General features: G+C 39.4%; 2 protein-coding genes across 2 annotated transcripts in view; one reads left to right on the forward strand and one right to left on the reverse strand.

The window, feature by feature from the left end:
- LOC110328558 (methyl-CpG-binding domain protein 3-like 2B) overlaps positions 1-3,162 on the forward strand; it is a 7,229-nt gene extending 4,067 nt beyond the window's left edge. The window contains exons 2-3 of the mRNA XM_021207979.1: positions 354-489; positions 1,248-3,162. Of these exons, the coding sequence (XP_021063638.1) occupies positions 445-489; positions 1,248-1,889 (687 nt within the window). The 5' untranslated portion in view covers positions 354-444 and the 3' untranslated portion in view covers positions 1,890-3,162. The remainder of the gene's footprint in view (positions 1-353; positions 490-1,247) is intronic.
- Positions 3,163-12,413: 9,251 nt separating this feature from the next.
- The window catches only part of Znf558 (zinc finger protein 558), a 14,913-nt gene continuing 8,796 nt past the window's right edge, over positions 12,414-18,530 (reverse strand). Inside the window, exons 5-7 of the mRNA XM_021207500.2 lie at positions 16,249-16,344; positions 14,161-14,255; positions 12,414-13,778 (exon numbers count right to left, since the gene is read on the reverse strand). Of these exons, the coding sequence (XP_021063159.1) occupies positions 12,993-13,778; positions 14,161-14,255; positions 16,249-16,344 (977 nt within the window). The 3' untranslated portion in view covers positions 12,414-12,992. The remainder of the gene's footprint in view (positions 13,779-14,160; positions 14,256-16,248; positions 16,345-18,530) is intronic.

An 18,530-nucleotide genomic window follows, 5' to 3' on the forward strand; every position in this document is an offset into this window, starting at 1 on the left:
TCCTGGAACTCACTTTGTAGACCAGGCTGGCCTCGAACTCAGAAATCCGCCTGCCTCTGCCTCCCAAGTGCTGGGATTAAAGGCGTGTGCCACCATCGCCTGGCTAACAATTTTCTTGTTTTTTGTTTTTGTTTTTGGAGACAGGGGTTCTCTGTGTAACAGTATTGGATGTCCTTGAACTAGCTCTGTAGACCAGGCTATCCTCAAACTCACAGAGATCCACTAGCTCCTGCTTCACAAGTGCATGAGATTAAAGGTGTGAACACCACACCTGGTTTATAGACAGTATTTGGTTTATTTTGGGGTTAGATTATCTGAGGATTAGCTTATCTCTCTTTTTTCTTGTATAAAAGGAGGATTAGGTGAAACAGACACTGCCATTTCTAGCAACTCAAGACTTGTCTGCGTTTCTGCAGTGAAGCCTTTAGGACAAACTCTACAACCATGGAGGAGCCTTCAGGAAACTCAGTTTCAAGCCAGCCTTTGATAGTGAGTACTTAATATACATTAGTTGTGGATTGTTCACCCTTGCTCTTTTTCTTTGTATTTAAACCTCCTTAATTTAGTGCATAGTTGTACTTGACATAAGTTGATGTCCTTTGGACAACTGTTAACTATTTGATAATATTTGGTGGAAGAAATGTAAAATGTACTGCATCAGTCTAAAATGACCAGGCTTTGCTCTGTTGTTGGATGACTTTTGTCCTTGCATGAACATCTAATGTTCTTGCATAAACTTAAATAGTGTACTTCTGCATTCCAGATGCCAGTGTGTCACTGAGGTAGGTCTGGAGCATCAGCACACAGTGACCATAAGAAAGAAAAGAGTAGCTTCCTTAAAGGAAGATGGAGGAAATATAGATACTTTCAACTTCCTATCCTTGATAGTCACATGAACTAGATATTCTAAAAGCCTGGAAACAGAATGCTTATTGGAGCAGTCTTGGGGAGTTAGGCCATGCTGATCTGAGACCTAGTTCTTCATAGAAAATGGATGGTAGAGGATACATAAAAAAAAAAAAAAAATCTCAGCTGGGCAGTGGTGGTGCACGCCTTTAATCCCAGAACTTGGGAGGCAGAGACAGGTGGATTTCTGAGATCAAGGCCAGTCTGGTCTACAGAATCAATTCCAGGACATCCAGGGCTACACAGAGAAACCCCTTCTCAAAAAAAATCAAAAGAAAACAATTCTCCATAACCATTAGTAGATTTCATCTTATGTTTAAACTTTAACTTTGTTTTCAAAGGGAAGTCTCACAAGCAGTATGATACTTAACAAATTACAGAAGAGAAGAGAGGTCCAGGTTGCCCTGAAGAAGTTAGAGGCCAAACATCGAATTGGTGTTACTTCCAAAGATTCTAAGAGGATGACCAGTTGCATCTTTGCAAAGCCAGTGACCACAATAACTTCATACCCTGAGAATGAAATGAGGTACAGGAGAGAGGAAGATAAGCTGACAAAACCCCAGCAGCTCTGTGCATTTAAGAGACTGCAGAAAGATCAAGTTGGAGATAGTAAACAGGACCTGTCATGTCAACTGAAGCTTTCAAACCCTGTAGAAAGAACTGCACTGGGAATGCAGGATGAAACCAATGACCAAAGCAGTGTTAAGGATCAGCTCACTCCTGGAGAAGTCACCTCTGTCCAAACACCATGCTTGGAAAAGAGTGAACAAGTGGCTCTTCAGCTGTCACCAACTTTCTCCAGTCCAGGGGTAACACTGCCAGTGCATCTTTATCTGTCACCATCTTACTTCATACAAGGAGTAACTGTTGCAGATATCCTGAGACAGACCTGGAAGGTAAAGAAAGCCAGGAAGAGACTGGCAGAGGCCTTGGAGGCAGACAGACTTGCCAGGCAGGCAGAGAACATGAGGGAGCAAAGATGATCGGAAAACACATGTTGTTCTGTACGTTCTTGAAGGATTTTTTTTTTTTTTTTTTTTTTTTGGTTTTGTCTTTGGTTTTGGTTTTGGTTTTGGCTTTTCGAGACAGGGTTTCCAGATGCAACCCTGGTTGTCCTGGAACCCTGTCTCTGTGTCCAGAGTGTTTAAAGGCAAGTGCCACCATCACCCAGTATTACTTGTATGTTTTTAAATAACAAATTTAATATACCCAACTCACACCTTTTTAAGCTTTTGGAAAGGCAAAAAATATAAGCAGTAGTGTTTTAAATAATGGTGTTTCCAGTTTGGATAGAAATGTTATGTAAGAGAATTCATGTGGAAACATCCTTTTGGTCATTTGTGATCCACAGTAGGACTCTAGGATAGATTCAACAGCAACCCACAGAGCAAAGGATACGCCTTCATTTATAGAATTCAGATGAGAAGAAGGGTGTATATATTTAGCAGCTAGTTTTGTGAAGCTACTAGGTAGTTACAAAAGCTTAAATTAGGCTAAGCAAGTCTTGTGGCCTTGAGACCTTGAATTTAAATTTCCATTCTCTACCATGGGACTGCTACTTGCTAGGTGTTTAGGTTTAAGTCTAAACCTCTGGTTGCCTCAGGCCTGGGAAGGGAGAGAAGCCTCAGCAGGTATGCTCATCTGTAGTGATATGTCTTAAATCATTTAACAGGTAGATCTGTTTATATTAAGTTTATTGGGAGAAGAGCTCTTTCCTCACAACTGTTCAATTTCAGGTTACAATTTTTTAAAATTTGGTGATTGTTGGTGTCTTACTATGTGGGTCAGGTGGGCCTTGAATTTGATCCTCCCAGTATAGCCAGTATAGATGAATGTTATGATTACAGGCAAGAATCTCATACCTAATTGTAGTTATTTTTATTCACTTTCAGTCTTTAGGAATTATCTAGTCTGAAGGGTTATTTAGTATTTTATACTAAGTATTTAAGTTGTTAACACTAAAATTAATGAACAGTGACCCATGTGCTACAGCTTTCTACACCATTGTCTGGGGACTTGTTTGGTTTTATGGAACTCTCTGTTGCAATCCTAAATTATCAATAAAGGTTTTCTTTTTAAATACAAGTCCAGAGAATCTTTTAAGTGATAGTAATTTAATGACATAAAGATATTATTATAGATGCTGCCATCTATATTATACCTGTTATCTATATTAGCTCTCTATTATGAGCTATACCTCCATGTCTTAAAGCTAATTTTAAAATAAATTCATTTTTATTATATAAAGTTACATAAGGTTATTTGCATGCAAGACCATAACACAGCTGGGTGTTGTAGCACACACCTTTGATCCCAGCAGTGTCAGGCAGTTCTCTTGAGAGATTGAGGCCAATGTTATCTATGGAGCTGGTCCTAGGAGAGAGTTTAACAGAGAATCCCTGACTCTAAAATCCTGGACTGCACTTTGACATACTTATACCCCACTATCACATGTTCCTTCCCGTCCTAGAGATCTCTTTACTCTACTCATTTCCAATTCTACTTTCAAGTCCTCATTATATTTTCGATTCTATGTATCTATAAAGTCTAGGTTTCACAAACAAAACATGTCTTTGAGACTTAACTATCCAAGAAGAAATTTTTCAGTGACCCACCTTGATGTCAGGACTACTCCCTTCATCCCCACTTTATCTTCCTAGACATAAATGAATTATTTAATGTGGTGAATCAGAAACCAATGGCATAGGGAAGAGTCCTGAGGAGAGTTTGACTAATCAGGGAGGGAAAATAGCCATGTAGATGTAATGCAATGGTTATTTGTGATTAAGTTGATTAGAGGGTCAGATAGACGGCATTTGGTAGAAGCAAGCAAACTTCTGAACCTGCTCTTGGATGCACCTGAGGTTATTTCCAGTGTTCATTAGATCCTGGAAACTCTTTCCTAATCAATGGCTTAATGCATAAATGCATTCAAATCTAAATAGAAGTAGATTGCTAGAGGTCTGTTTTGAACATCACATCTCTTTTGTTTTGGTTTGCTTTTTGTTTTTTAGACAGCATTTCTCTGTGTAGTCCTGGCTGTCCTAAATCTCACACTGTATTTTGTTTTGTTTTGTTTTGTTTTGTTTTTTTCTTTTGGTTTTTCGAGACAGGGTTTCTCTGTATATTCCTGGCTGTCCTGGAACTCACTTTGTAGACCAGGCTGGCCTCGAACTCAGAAATCTGCCTGCCTCTGCCTCCTGAGTGCTGGGATTAAAGGTGTGTGCCACCACGCCTGGCAAGCCTCACACTGTAAGTAAGGCTGGTCTAGAACTTGGAGATCCACCTGCCTCTGCCTCCCAAGTGCTGGGATTAAAGGTGAGTTTCACCACCAATAGGCTTGAAGATTAGATCTTGTAGATCTTGATAATAGTTCCTACCTCTTTTTTTTTTTTTTTTTTTTTTTTTTGGTTTTTCAAGACAGGGTTTCTCTGTATAGCCCTGGCTGTCCTGGAACTCACTTTGCAGACCAGGCTGGCCTCAAACTCAGAAATCCACCTGCCTCTGCCACCCGAGTGCTGGGATTAAAGGCATGCACCACCACGCCCATGCCCAGCTAGTTCCTACCTCTTGCCCTCTGACTCCTAAGCATCACTAGGTCATCATCTCTTTCCCATACATGCTCAACCCTTTGACATTGTAATGTTATTGTTTACACAATTCATGTTCAAGAACTGCAACTGAGTTTTGTAAATGCACAAAAAAGTATTTTAAGTGAATTTGCAATTTTATGTTGGATTGAATTCATAGCTCTTCTTAGTTACATGTGCCTACATATAGCTCTTGGGCTATTGGTTGGACACAGCTGTAAGTAATCATTCACTGCTCCCATGGTATAACAGCATCATTCACTGTTCCTAGCCATACCACTGGCTAGGAACAATGAAAAGATCTAATTATACATTTGAATTTCTGAAACTGCTAAAAAAAAAACCCTTCCATTTTAAATATATATATTTGTCACAGTAGTAATGTTGTACCTGTTCACAAGTCCCAAAAGACCACCAAGGAGCCAACTCTGATGTAATCACATTAGGTTTTCTTTATTACAAGCTCAAGCTTGTGTCTGCAAAACCTTAAAACAGGAAGATGGGAAAGTGGAGCAACCCCCAGCCCTCATTGGGAGGTTTTATAGGGAATAGCAAGCAAGCAAGGGGGCTTAGGCCAAAAGGTGGGCACTTTGAAGCCATACCTTGAACAATCACAAATGGTCTGAAAATACATCTGAAACAATCAGGCTAATCTTTGGTACTAGGAGATAGCTTCGGAGTAACTCTGGCCAAGCACAAGCCATGGGGTCCTTCCTGGTTCTTGGGTGTCACTTGGGTTCAGCTGCAGGTCAAATTCTCAGGCTTTTATTCTGTTAAGATGGAGGTTTATTCTGTCCCAAGATCGAGTAGGTTTGGCCTCTTAGTAAACTCTAACTAATATAGTAAGGTTGGAAGAAGCCAGAATTTTTTGGACTTAGCTAAAGATCTTTGGAGTATTTGCTGCTTTGGTGACTGGAGAAAACCTGATTACAGTAGGCCAAATAGTGAATAAGAAAAAAGGGAAGAAATAGCTATGCCTCATACCTCTTATATAGCAGGTTCCAAGGGTGCTTTATTGATAATTCCTTATCAGTTATATGGGCTTTGAGTAGGAATCACTCCATTCCCTAGTCAGAAGTGGTTCAAACTCTCCTTAGGTAACTGCTGTGGTCTTGCTGACTCTCTTTTCTCCTTGTATTAGTTGGTAAGTCTAGTCCACGGATAGACCACAGAATAAATTTAGTTTTATCTAACTCCTTCCTGTCTTGACTCCCTAGTCCACAGGCTAGCATGTGGTATGAAACCCCACCCCCATATACCCGTAAGAGCAAGAAATCTAACTCTCCTAACCTGAAGTTTCTCTCCTAGAGCTGCTGTTACATTGTCTGTTGTAACTCTCCAAATTTAAAAAGAGAATTGCATCTGAAGAGGAATTTGTCACTTCAGAATTGTGTAATTTCTATGGGACTCGTTTCAAATAATTAAAAAACAAACAAACCTCAGGACATGATTGAGGGCTATGCTTGTTTATCATCATTAAACTTAGGGAAAGAATCTTAAAGTACATACTGTTAGATCATGTGAATATTAGAGGCTTCATTTTCTGCAATCAAATAAAAGACTCTTTGTACAAGGTAAGATATCCGTGCCACCAAAGATTCTTTGTAGTCCCATTAGGTTCCTACTTGTGTGGTACAAACTTTAACTCTAGGAACCTAGAGATTAGGTTAGTCCTTGAATTCCCTGGCAATGGTTGCCACCCCTACCACTTCACACAAAAACCACTGGTGGAAATGGCTCCTAGGATTCAGGTGGGAGTATTGGTACTTGGGCATCACTCAAGGCAGTACATCAGGTAGGGTTCCTAGAAAAGTATATGAACTGTCCATTCAGATGACAGACAGAACTAGACAAGATTCTGGAATACAGAAGGATACTTGAGTTTTCCATCTGTCTTGGTGGTGTTCAGTTAGATCATAGGAGATGCTGCCTCACAAGGTGGACACACACACAGGTAGCCTCTCCATCCCCACACTGTTGCAATTCAATAGTAGTTTCCATCTCTCTGGGCTTTCACAACGACTTGTGAGAACATTTTTCTCTTTGATCTGTCAGGAACCATAATAGGACAAGCTAATAATGAGCAGGTGACCTTCCTGAGATGACCAGCTTCAGATTATTATATAATCTGCAACAGATTCTCTCTTATTAGGCAAGGCTGTAAAAGAATTCATTTTAGGAAAGATTCCTGTTAATATGCTTTTCCTGTTATTCTTGAACATATATAACAATAACTGGGTATCTGTGGGGAATTGCAGGCTGGTCTCCAGTCGAGCTAAGGTCTGAACCCCAATGGTCATAATTCACCTACATGACATAGTAGGCATTCCCTCACGCTCCTGGAACTCTGACCCCTGCCTAAATTACAGCTCCTACAAGAGAAGCATGGTCAGTAGTCACCTAAGCAATGGCCCAAGCTTCTGATTTTCAGGCTAAATTCCTCCCCAGTTACCTACAACAGTGAAGACCATAAAAAGGGGTGTTTAGTCCCCACTTCGCTCTCTTACTCTGAGTAGAGAAGCAGAGGGCAGCATGGCCACATGGAGAGAGACTCTGGTGGAGGGGGGGGGAAGAGAGGAGGTGAAGGAGGGTGGGAGGTAAGAGTAAAAGCAAGAGAATAAGAGGCAAGAGAGTAAGAGCTATATTAAAGCTCTTAAACCATAAAGAGTTTCTGCTCCATCAAGATCCACTGCGCACTCTGGTCGGTATTGGGAACTCTTCCCTCATCCCTCTCTCCTATAACCCCCGGGCTACAGGGTGTGGCCCTGGGGTATCCAGGTCAGGGGCTGCCCCTTGTTTACCCCCCACGGAGTGGGGTCAGAAGCTTAGATACCCACCCTGGGCCGAGTGGAAAATGTCGGGAAACCCTCCAACGCCTACGCCCCACTGCCCAGAGCACAGGAACTCTGGTTGGACGTTGGGCCCCTTTTCCCTCCCCGCTCTTCCCCACGGCCTTCCCCCCCCTCCTTAATTTTGTTCCCAACAGTTATCAGTCCACCCCTTTGGAGCAGATGTCTGCAGATGTATGAAGATGTACTGTCTAGTAGTGATGCTGTATAGACAAACAGATGACTTCTTAAGTCTTAATGATGATTCTGTAAGAATTCTTAAATTTATGTCAGTGATCATTAAGCTCTTTTATAGTGGGACTGCTGTCAGGTCCTTTTCTGACGGTCAAAACTGCAGTGAGAAGTCAGCAGTCTCTCAGGTGGGTGTCACTGGTTAGCTGCTCTTGGATGGTAACCAGACTTTCCCCTACTCAGAGCACATTCCGAAAGGTTGTGAAACAATTAACCAAAGGTCATAAGAAGGGAACTAATTATTTATTATAGGTGNTAGGACAGCATAAAATATTGACTGGGTTTATCAATACAAAACTTCACTAATAACTTAGTTATGATTTTAAACCTTCAGTGACCCTGTGGAGCTGAGACAGGTGATAGATGTTTAGCCAGATAATTACTCCTAATGGAAATGCATGTAAACATTCTATGTTGTGAACTTCTATTTTAATTTATGATTTGATTTGGTGTGAACTTGTGATGGACTTTTTAATATGTGATCATGTATTCTGAGAGATGTATAAGTACTGAGGACAAAGAGACGAGAAGCAGATAGAGAAGGTTTCGTTTTTCTTTACTGGAATTTTATGCCCTTTCCCCTCTTAGAGTTTTCCCCTGTCCTGCTTAGTCTCTTTCTGCTTCTCCCCTTAGCTTTCATAGGAAACTTTATAACTTATAAGAAACTCTATAATCACTTTTCAAAGTGTCCCTTTTTCTTCCTGAGACTTCAGACTAGCAGGCCTAAAGTTAGAGGTACTCAGTTCCTATTGAGATAGAACAAAGGCCACATTACTTTTTTTAAAATTTTTTATTTGATATTTTCTTCATTTATATTAATCCCAGCTGTTAGGTACTGGTGTCAATCATCTAAGCCAGCAGTTTTTCAGTTTACCCTTGGAAACAGCAAGAATTTAGGACTTTTTAGGAAGTTATCATCCACATTTTAGTATAGTTAAGAGAGCTAGAGCATCTTGAGACTCTCAGACTTTAAGGACACACCAGAGTCCTACTCTGTGTCTCTGCCAGTACCTTCTCCAGGCAGGGAGGTTCCTAGCATTTATCAAAAGTATTAGTACCGGGCTGGTGAGATGGCTCAGTGGGTAAGAGCACCGACTGCTCTTCCAAAGGTCCAGAGTTCAAATCCCAGCAACCATATGGTGGCTCACAACCATCTGTAACAAGATCTGATGCCCTCTTCTGGAGTGTCTGAAGTCAGCTACAGTGTACTTACATATAATAAATAAATAAATCTTAAAAAAAAAAGTATTAGTCCCCTCCCCACAACTGAAAGTTTTAAGTTTCACAAGGATTAGTGTTTCTTGAACTTCTCCTTTCCATCAATTAGGCAATTGCATCAGAATATGAAGCTGAGTACTGATAATAGGAAGGGCAGTATCATGCTTTTCTCCTTGTGAGTCTCCTTTTACATGGGCATGTTCATTGTAGGCAGGCAGTGGAGCCTGTTATGTCTCATCACCCATACACAAGGGCATACAACAGATAGAAGCTGCTTATAGACTGGTCCTACAGTGCTATTTTTGGAACTGTATGTTTTCTAATCCATTGGCATTTTTACTAATACACACATACTGTTATAGTATTCCACTAAGGTGTGCCTCCCCACCCCATGAAGAAAAAACTGTCCTAATTAGCTTTCACTGTCAACTTTACAAACTCAACAGTCATCAGACAAGAGAGCCCCAATTGAGGAATTTCCTAAATCAACTTGGCCTCTAGGGAAGTGTGTAACTGGTGGAAGAGAGCCTAGCCTATTGTTTTTGGTGCATAGGCAGGTGGCCCATAGTTACATTAGGTAGTTGAGCATGGCCTATGATTGAGCGAAAGAGTGAACAAGAAAGAACCATTCCTCTATGCTATCTCCCTAGAGTTCTTACCCTAACTTCTCTCAATAATAGGCTGTGACTTGGATAAGATGGGTAAGATAAAGTAATTCTGTCCTCCCTTAAGTGGCGTTTGGTCAGTGTTTTATAACAGCAACAGAAATCAAACTCAGTCACCCTGGAATTCTGTCCCAAAATGTTCCACTTTCAGATGTCTTGCCTTGTTTGCATGTCTTATTATACATACCAGGCACCATGAAACTACTATTAAAGCAGGAAGGTACACTATCACCTACCACATGGGAAGCCCTTACCCAGACTGCCTAAAATGAGACCCCACCCTCAAAAGGATCAGCTTCAGGTGTATACCTTAAATCCCACAGAGATCATGTGGCTATTTCTCATACCAAAGACATCTTTGGTTGTGTCTGACCCTGTATTGTTGCCCTGTTTGTGGTATGTGACTTTCAGTGCAGATGTAAACAAATGTCTATATCCCAGATAGGGTACCAGAGCCAGATCAAGGAAATAATTCCAGCAAACCTGGCTTGTCAAACTAATGAATAACTGAAGGTTACTTACATACATAAGTATAGATGACTCAGAGGCAGCTAAAACAAAAAACACCCTAACCCCATTTGGGAGACAAGAAATTAGCTGCATCCTTGGGGCTCCTATTGGCAGCTCCACATACAAACTTCCTCTTTAGCAGTAATCATAATCTGGGGGATGGCTCTTGAAAATTTTGAATCCTAAAGGTTTGATGAGTTTCCTGTTTAGTTAGCTTCCTTTTTCAATGTTATTTAGTGCATTCTTGTTTCCCAAAAGATAGAATATTTTAATTCAGTAAATACCTACACAACACGTCCCAGAAAGTACTCAATAGATGAGGTAGTATTAAGATAAGTGATTGTCTTATGTGCAAATCAGGACTATATTATTATTAGTCAGAGAACTTAGGCAAGTGACTAATGTGTGCTATATGAACTTCTTCATTGGTAAACGTGGAATAATAACTGAACACAAGGATGCTTATCCAGAGTACTCAATAGTTACCTATAAAGTATTCCTTCTTGCCCTTGAAAAGCACTACATGATGTTTGACCATTTATTATCAATGCATTATAGTACTTTATTATGAAAAAAGTAGTTCCTATAAAATAAGGAACATCACACAAAAAACATTTAATCTTGTATGTACCTAGGTATAGAACTTCAAAATAAAATTTAAAAATGGCAAAATCAGAAGAATTTTAATCCATAATCACAGTAGCCAACTACTATGGCTCTACCACCAAATCACTTTAAAAGAAAATAATTTGTACATACCATTAAAATAGACTACATTAACATGCATACACCACGTATGAACATGTAAAAGAATATATATTACTCTCAAAGAACTATGAATATCATTTGACACACAGGTTTACCAGTTAGATATAGCATTTAGCTGGAACTGAATATCAACTCAATAACAAACAACAAATCAAGTTGTTCATAAGTTTTAGAGGAAACTAAACCACTGTTACTGTTCCCTTGTTCATGTCATCATGATCAAGACAAAACAAAACAGTTCTAGCTGGGCAGTGGTGGCATGTCTTTAATCTCAGCATTTGGAAGGCACAGGCAGGTGGATTTCTGAGTTTGAGGCCAGCCTGGTCAATAGAGTGAGTTCCAGGATAGCCAGGGCTACACAGAGAAGCCCTGTCTCAAAAAGCCTACTCAAACCAAACCAAACCAATCCAAACCAAACCAGTTCTTATTCCAGATCTTACAGCTAGTTGCCAACAGAAAGTGTGAAAAGAAGAGAAAATGAGTGAGAAGTCAGGCTTTCCTTTCTGCCTCCAAATTTCATGGCACCAGTGTTTAGGCTTCAAGAAATCCTGACATATTATTTTAATACTGCTTACATATTTTAAAAAAGTATTTACTTGGTTGTTGGGCTGACATGTATGCTGATGTCAGAGGATAACATCTGGAAGTCCATTCTCTCCTTTCACTGTCTGGGTTACGGGGAACCAAACTGAGGTGATCAGGTTTTATGGCAAGCAACTTCACCTACTGAGCCATATTGTTGGCTCTAAGCAGGACAAGACGGAGATCAGGCGCTCACAGGACAGAAAGAATAAAAAGGATCAATATCAAAAAGTTGCATACTCTGACAAAAATGCTATGTCAGCTGGTCAGGCTGGCACCAAATTCAAAATCCATACTGCCAGTCTCCTAAGTACTACGACTAGTATTGTGTGCTAGTACCCCAGCTCTTTGGAAGATGAGCTACAAGTACACTGCACTGAGGATTTAGAAATGTTAAGGGCTTGTTTGTGGGAAGGGGGTGCGGTGAAGACACATATAAACATACATGGTTATAGGACAAAATTATAAATTAATAATCTGGTAATTGAGCCTACAGATACTACCTACTGAGAGTAACCCCACACTCATCCATTTCATTTTCAGTATAAATTATTACACAATTTCTCAATAGAGAGCTGAAGCTAAAGCACCCTGACATGCATTCCTTCACTTTCCTAAGGTATGCCTCTAATTTATGTGCTTAGGAGAAATCACTGCAAAGTTTTTCCTCCATTAGAGGACACCTCAAAGGCTTGCCAATAGGCTTTGAGCTCAAAGGGGCTTTTCAGAAAGCATTATCATTCCTCTTCAAGAGAGGAAACAGTCAAACATTTCCCATGATCACCGCAGAGCACTTCATTACTTGTGGTCAGTAATGTGAACACTTTGCTGTACAGTTTTCTGAATTTTTTGTATTTTTCAGTTGATGTCCACCAGAAAGACAGAAAAGATGGGGATCATTATACAACCCACAAGATTTCCCAACATATCTTTGGGGCACATACAAAGTGAACTAAAAATCTTTATCACATAGACATCTTTGCAGAGAAATTTAACCATTAGCTTAATGTCATTTCATACTTATCAAAAGAATGAAGATCTATTGATGATTTCTCTTCACTAATTTCATGGTAAGTTTCTCAAATGGTTCTCAGAAAGCTATCTCCTGGCCCTCAGGTATTCTGTAGTTTTCTCTCACACAGTATCAAGGTTGGTCTGTGATTGAGAGTATAACGGGAAGAAGTGAAACTGAACTTTCTGGAGCCAAGGTCATAAATGATACTTCATTTTTCAGTTGGCTCTCTTGGAACACTTGGGGGTGATGAGTTGTTCTTTTGCCATATTATAGAGATATATAATCCCACAGAGAGGCCTACATGGTGAAGCACTGATGGTTTCCTGTCAATAACCAGTGGAAAATCACTAGGCCTGTGTATGATACATCCAAAAAATGGTTCCTTCAATAACAAGTTTAGAAAACTGCAGGTCTGCTTGAAGTCTTGGATGTAAGCTCATGGGAAGTCCTGAGAAAAAAAATCACAGACCTAAGGTGCCTTAATATTCCTGACCTACAAAATGTGAGGTATTTGTCTGAAGCCACAAAATTGGAGGGTAAGGTGGGATGGAGGATATATAAAGCAATAATGTGTACACCAGATGCAAATTCTCTCAAATTATCTTAGGATCAACAAAGGTTTTGCACAGAAATTCTCTTAGTAATTTTTCACCACAATTCATATCCACCTATTATGTACTCTTTTGTGCACAGACAAGTAGGAGTTACTGGTAAAAGATTTTCCACAGTGGTTACATCCATAGGGCTTTTGTCCAGTGTGAGTCATTAAGTGCTTCTTCACAGCTGAGAGATTATTAAAAGCTTTTCCACAGTGACTGCATTCATATGGTTTCTCTCCAGTATGTATTCTCTTGTGTACAGTTAGAGAAAAACTACTGCTGAAGGATTTTCCACACGCATTACATTCATAGGGCTTCTCTCCAGTGTGAGTTCTTAAGTGCTGCGTTAGATATGAGCTCTTCCTGAAGGTTTTCCCACAATCCTGGCACTCAAATGGTTTTTCTCCAGTATGAATGCTATTATGTCCCGTGAGTGAGGACCTTGTACTGAAGGCCTTTCCACACTCAGTACATTCATGGTGATTTTCACCCCCTGTGTGAATTCTTTTGTGGCTTTTGAGGTTACAACTGGTACGAAAGACATGAAAACACTGGTTGCATTCATAGGGCTTTTCCCCAGTGTGAATTCTTACATGAAGTCTGAGGGATGAGGGATCGCTAAATGCTTTCCCACAGTGATTGCATTCAAAAGGTTTTTCCCCATTATGGATTCTTCTGTGAACAGTAAGATAAGATTTGCTGCGGAAGGATTTTCCACACTGAGTACAGTCATATGGTTTTTCTCCAGTATGAATTCTCTTGTGCTGAGTAAGGTTAGATTTTGTGCTGAAGACTTTAAAACATTGATTGCATTCATTGACTTTCATTCCATGATGACCTCTTTCCTGTTATGAGATAAATGGTAACTATAATTTATAATAATATTATTATACCATGCTATAATAAGACTCTTTCTCCCAGAAAAATCTATGATGTAATAAACAGTTTGACTCTTTTCTGAGCTTTTATATAACTTCTGCTTATTCTGAGCTTGCTCAAAGGCACAGACATTTGGCTATAAATCCTTATACTAAAAAAATTTCTGATAAATTTAGGATCACTTATGTTAAATACCCAACACCTGGTGGGAACTCTCAGTTAAGAAATATATTTAAAGTTGGCTTGATCTTTTCTCTAAATGTATAGTTTCACAGTATCTACTGTTTGCAATAACTCCCTGAGTTTTCTATCTGTTCTAACATGGAAAAAAAAAACCAGAATCATTACCTTTAGTTGTTCTGTTTTTCCACTGTTAGCATGTTCTTTTCTAAAAATATGATTCTTAGGAGTTAGCCATTTGGCTTTAAGTACTGTCTCCAAATCTGAAACAAATTGAAAAGAAAACAAGTCAGTAGAAGATAAAAGAAAAAAAAAAGTGGGGTACATATATGATGTAGGGTATACTCGAAGAGGTCAGAATAGTTGATAAAGATTGGAAAGACAGGGAAGATGGCTCAGAGGTTAAGAGCACTGGCTGTTTTCTGGAAGACCTGGGTTCAATCCCCAGCACACACATGGCAGTTCTCAACTGTCTGTAACTCAAGAGGAACCAGTACCCTCACACAGACATACATATAGGCAAAACACCAATGCGCATAAACTAAAAATAAAGAAATCATAAAAATAGTTTTTAACAATGAATATATTCTAGACATGTATTTGAGATTGATAAGAGACAGACAAAATAAATGATCAGGAATCAAAACTGTGACTGAAATGTACAATTTCTTTTTTATTTTTTATTCATGATTATGTGTGCATGTGTGTGTTGATGTTTGTAAAAACAGAGGGGTTGAATCCCTTGGGAGCTGGAGTAAGGTGCTGTAGAGACTTTTTTATCCCATTTTGCCCTTGACTCAGAAACTAGGCCATAAACCATTCACTCCAGCAGCAGACCCCAAAGTCCAGGAACAAAATAATAAAATCCATCACTGGAGGAACAGCTTAAAATGTAGCCACCTGAATGGGAGATATTTTTATTTCGGGATAGGCCATCTGTCCTGGGCAGCCCACCCTGTGGTTAGTCATTCAGGATGCAGGAATACTGTCCACATGGAGCATCCTGGTACCTAATAATGAGTTCTTAGATTACCTAACTCTAACAATAAAATTGCCAGACCATTGTAAGTACTCTGCTTCTGCAGCTGATCTGCATGTGAGAGGCAACAAGTCTTAGGTTTATCGCAGTAAAGAACAGGAGGTTAACTAAAGCAGTTTTTGTTTTATTTCAGCAGGGGTTTTCAGGCTCTAAGTCTCTGGAAAGTAGGGGAGGGAGGCCTGTCTCTGTTATCAGCACTAGTATGGCTCTCAGAGTAATTGTTCTCATGAAAGAAAAGCTCACTAAGAGTTGGCACATGTAGGGACCCATGGTTCCAGCTGCATATGTGGCAGAGGATTGCCTTACCTGGCATCAATGGGAGGGGAGGCTCTTGGTCCTGTGGAGTCTCAACACCCCAGTGTAAAGGAATGCTAGGGTGATGAGGTAGGAGTTGGTGGGTCATAGAAGTAGGGGGGGAGGGGAAACCAGGAAGGGGGAATCACATTAAAATGTAAATAAATAAAATAACCAATAAAAATAATAAAAAAAGAGTTGGCACAAGAATTCAGGTCATAAATTGGATAGGAAGTTGTAACAGAGAATGCCTACATGCAATTATCCAGCTTGACATTGACTACTTGTTGCTAGCTTATGGGTCATGGAGAGTTTAAACTGTAACTTAGCCCTTGAAGTCACTCAGTCAAAATCTTATCTCCTGTTTTTGCACCTCGGCACTTCTGTGGCGCATATCTTCTTTATGTCCTTTGATTAATAGTTTCTGTAACCCCTTGGAATGTGCCCTAAGTTTTAGAAGCCTCAGAAACAATTAAGCAGCTCTGTTATAAAAAGGACATGCATGTTTTGTCTGTGTCCCATTTTAAAAGGAGGTGATCATTGCATGCAAATTGCTTCTGCAGAATACACTATCAGAGTCTGGGGCTTTCCTTCAGTGATTTTCTGACCCTTACAGTGTGAGTCTTCCTGTGTAGTGGCTGGGAACTGAACTCTGGTCCTTTGCAAGAGCAGTACATGCCCTTAGCCCTTGAGCCAACCCTTCAGCCTGTGTCTTAAAATTTAAAAGCAAAGAAAATCATAAACCTTTGTTTTTTCTTTACAGGACAAAGTATGAGATGATTAAGGCAGAGTTGAGAGAAAAGCAAAAACAGTGGAAGTTGTGTCAGATGTTCACATCCATCTTTGTCAGAGAAACAGAAGACTTAATTTTTCACTCCTGCTTTGCAGGCCATAGTCACCTCCCAGGATCCAACTGTGCTTACCTGGATGAATGCCTGGAATAATTCCTCTGTCCTCTCTTATAGCCTTATCTTCTTGTTCCAACTGGGATATCAGATTTGGTTTATCAAGGTGCTGCCCTATTTATGGAGAAAATATACATAATGTCAGGGAGATTATTCAAAGGATACTCTACAAATCTGTAGCCAAACTTTTGAAGATGAAAAAAATGTGACTTTAACAGCAGTGGAATAATTTTATCTAAATTCATATGAACACAGTAACATTTATCAGGAACAAAAACATAAGTACCTTTACCTCAATATTCAAAGCAATGGATTATTAATGATCCCAAATATACAAGCCTAAGATCAAATATACATTTAAAGAGCCCCAAAAGTTTTAACTATGGAGAATATAAAATCAGGGAAACTGCAGGGCAGTGGTGGCACATGCCTTTAATCCCAGCATTTGGGAGGCAGAGGCAGGCAGATTTCTGAATTCGAGGCCAACCTGGTCTACAGAGTAAGTTCCAGGACAGCCAAGGCTATACAGAGAAACCCTGTCTTGGAAAAAAAAAATCAGGGAAACAAAGAGATAAGCATTTCTCAAATAAGATATTAAACAGAAAGTTCCATGAAAATATGGGCCACATCTGTGTTTTGCAATTCCTGTTCACATTTAAAGACTTAAAGACTTAGAAAATTGAGAATGAAAATGATAAAAATGGGAGCTCAACAAAAGCTGTATGTAAACTTACAGAAATGAATTACCTTTCTGGAACTACAAACTTCAAAAAAAAAAATCAAATCTACTAGCAGAATATTTAGTTGTGGAAACAAAATCAAATAACACACTCCTGCCGAGTTCAGCACAGCTTTGGTGGGAACAGAGTGGCATAGTTCCTGACCCTGGGATAGGGTCAGCAGGCATGGACCTTCGAAAGTGTTGATGGCTGCTGTGAGCATGAGGCTTGCTTGTATATTAATTTACATATTTTCACATTCTTTCAAGGACTGTCCTCCCTGTTAATATTAATGTCTCTAGGATAATGAAAGACAAAATGAGTCTGAGAGTAGAAGGTGTGGCTAATGTCTTAGCAAAATAGTAAACTTTGGTCCCTTCAGGGCAGCCCTTAAGGTTGTGGAAAAGAACTCTTAAAAACAGAAATTTGAAGATATATAATTTCTCAACTATACAAAGACATAAGGATGCAAAATGATTTGTATAAAAGGATATAAAGGAACAGCGGTAGCTACACTATGAGTCAGCTTGTCAGAAAGATACAATCACAGTCACATACAAATGCAGGTAGATTCCTGAGTTCAAGATCAGCCTGGGACAAATAGAATTTAGTTCCAGGTGTGGTCAGAATGGTGATCTCAGGACAAGTTCCCACTCAGATAAGTTTACAAAGACAGGAAGATCTCTGAATTATTTTGCAATGTAAAAAAAAAGTATTCTAAGAATCAAGGGGATAAGGTCATGGAAGCTGATTTGTGTGATGATCAAGAGGGAACCTGGAATAAATAACTGAATTGATATGTAAATAAAAATCTAGACTTTTGGTTTGCCTGAAATGAACTAGCAAAATATCATAGCAGTTCTTCTTTAGTTTTTTTTTTTTCTATTGAAGAGCTAAGCTGTCTTGGTATCTCTAAAGATGGAACAAAACTCTTCAAGAATATTTTTCTAATGGAATTTCTGATTTTAGCTGGAAAATCCATGGAGAGTGAACCCAGTTGTTTTAAAATTTTCATAGCTCTTTTAAATTTTTTCTAACATGATTTATGGTTAGAAAGTCTAAGAATTATTTAGAGAACAGACACAACTCTTTTAGATTGTTTTCTAGAAGCTATCCAGAGATGGCTGAAGAGCTAAGACAGCTCTTTTTAGAACTTTTTCTGGCTTTCTGATTTTGATTAGAAAAGTCAAGAATACTTTTAGAATTTTCCTAACAGGGTTTCTGACTTCGTTAGAAAATCCAAGAATTTTTTTGTTTGTTTTTTGAGACAGGGTTTCTCTGTATAGGCCTGGCTGTCCTGGAACTAATTCTGTAGACCCGGCTGGCCTCTAACTCAGAAAATCGCCTGCCTCTGCCTTCCAAGTGCTGGGATTAAAGGCATGCACCACTATTGCCTGGCAAGAATTTTTTTATAGCACCTTTTCTGACTTTGGGCAGAAAACCCATGAGATAGCCAGAAAGCTTTCAGAGCTATTATTAGCAAAAAGATGTCTCAACCAGAGAGTTTTTTAGAATATGGAGGAAAAGCTGCCTATAGAAGAGCAGAACACACACACACACACACACACACACACACACACA

Source organism: Mus pahari, chromosome 10 (assembly GCF_900095145.1).
Source record: "Mus pahari chromosome 10, PAHARI_EIJ_v1.1, whole genome shotgun sequence".
In the NCBI taxonomy this organism is placed as follows: Eukaryota; Metazoa; Chordata; class Mammalia; order Rodentia; family Muridae; genus Mus; species Mus pahari.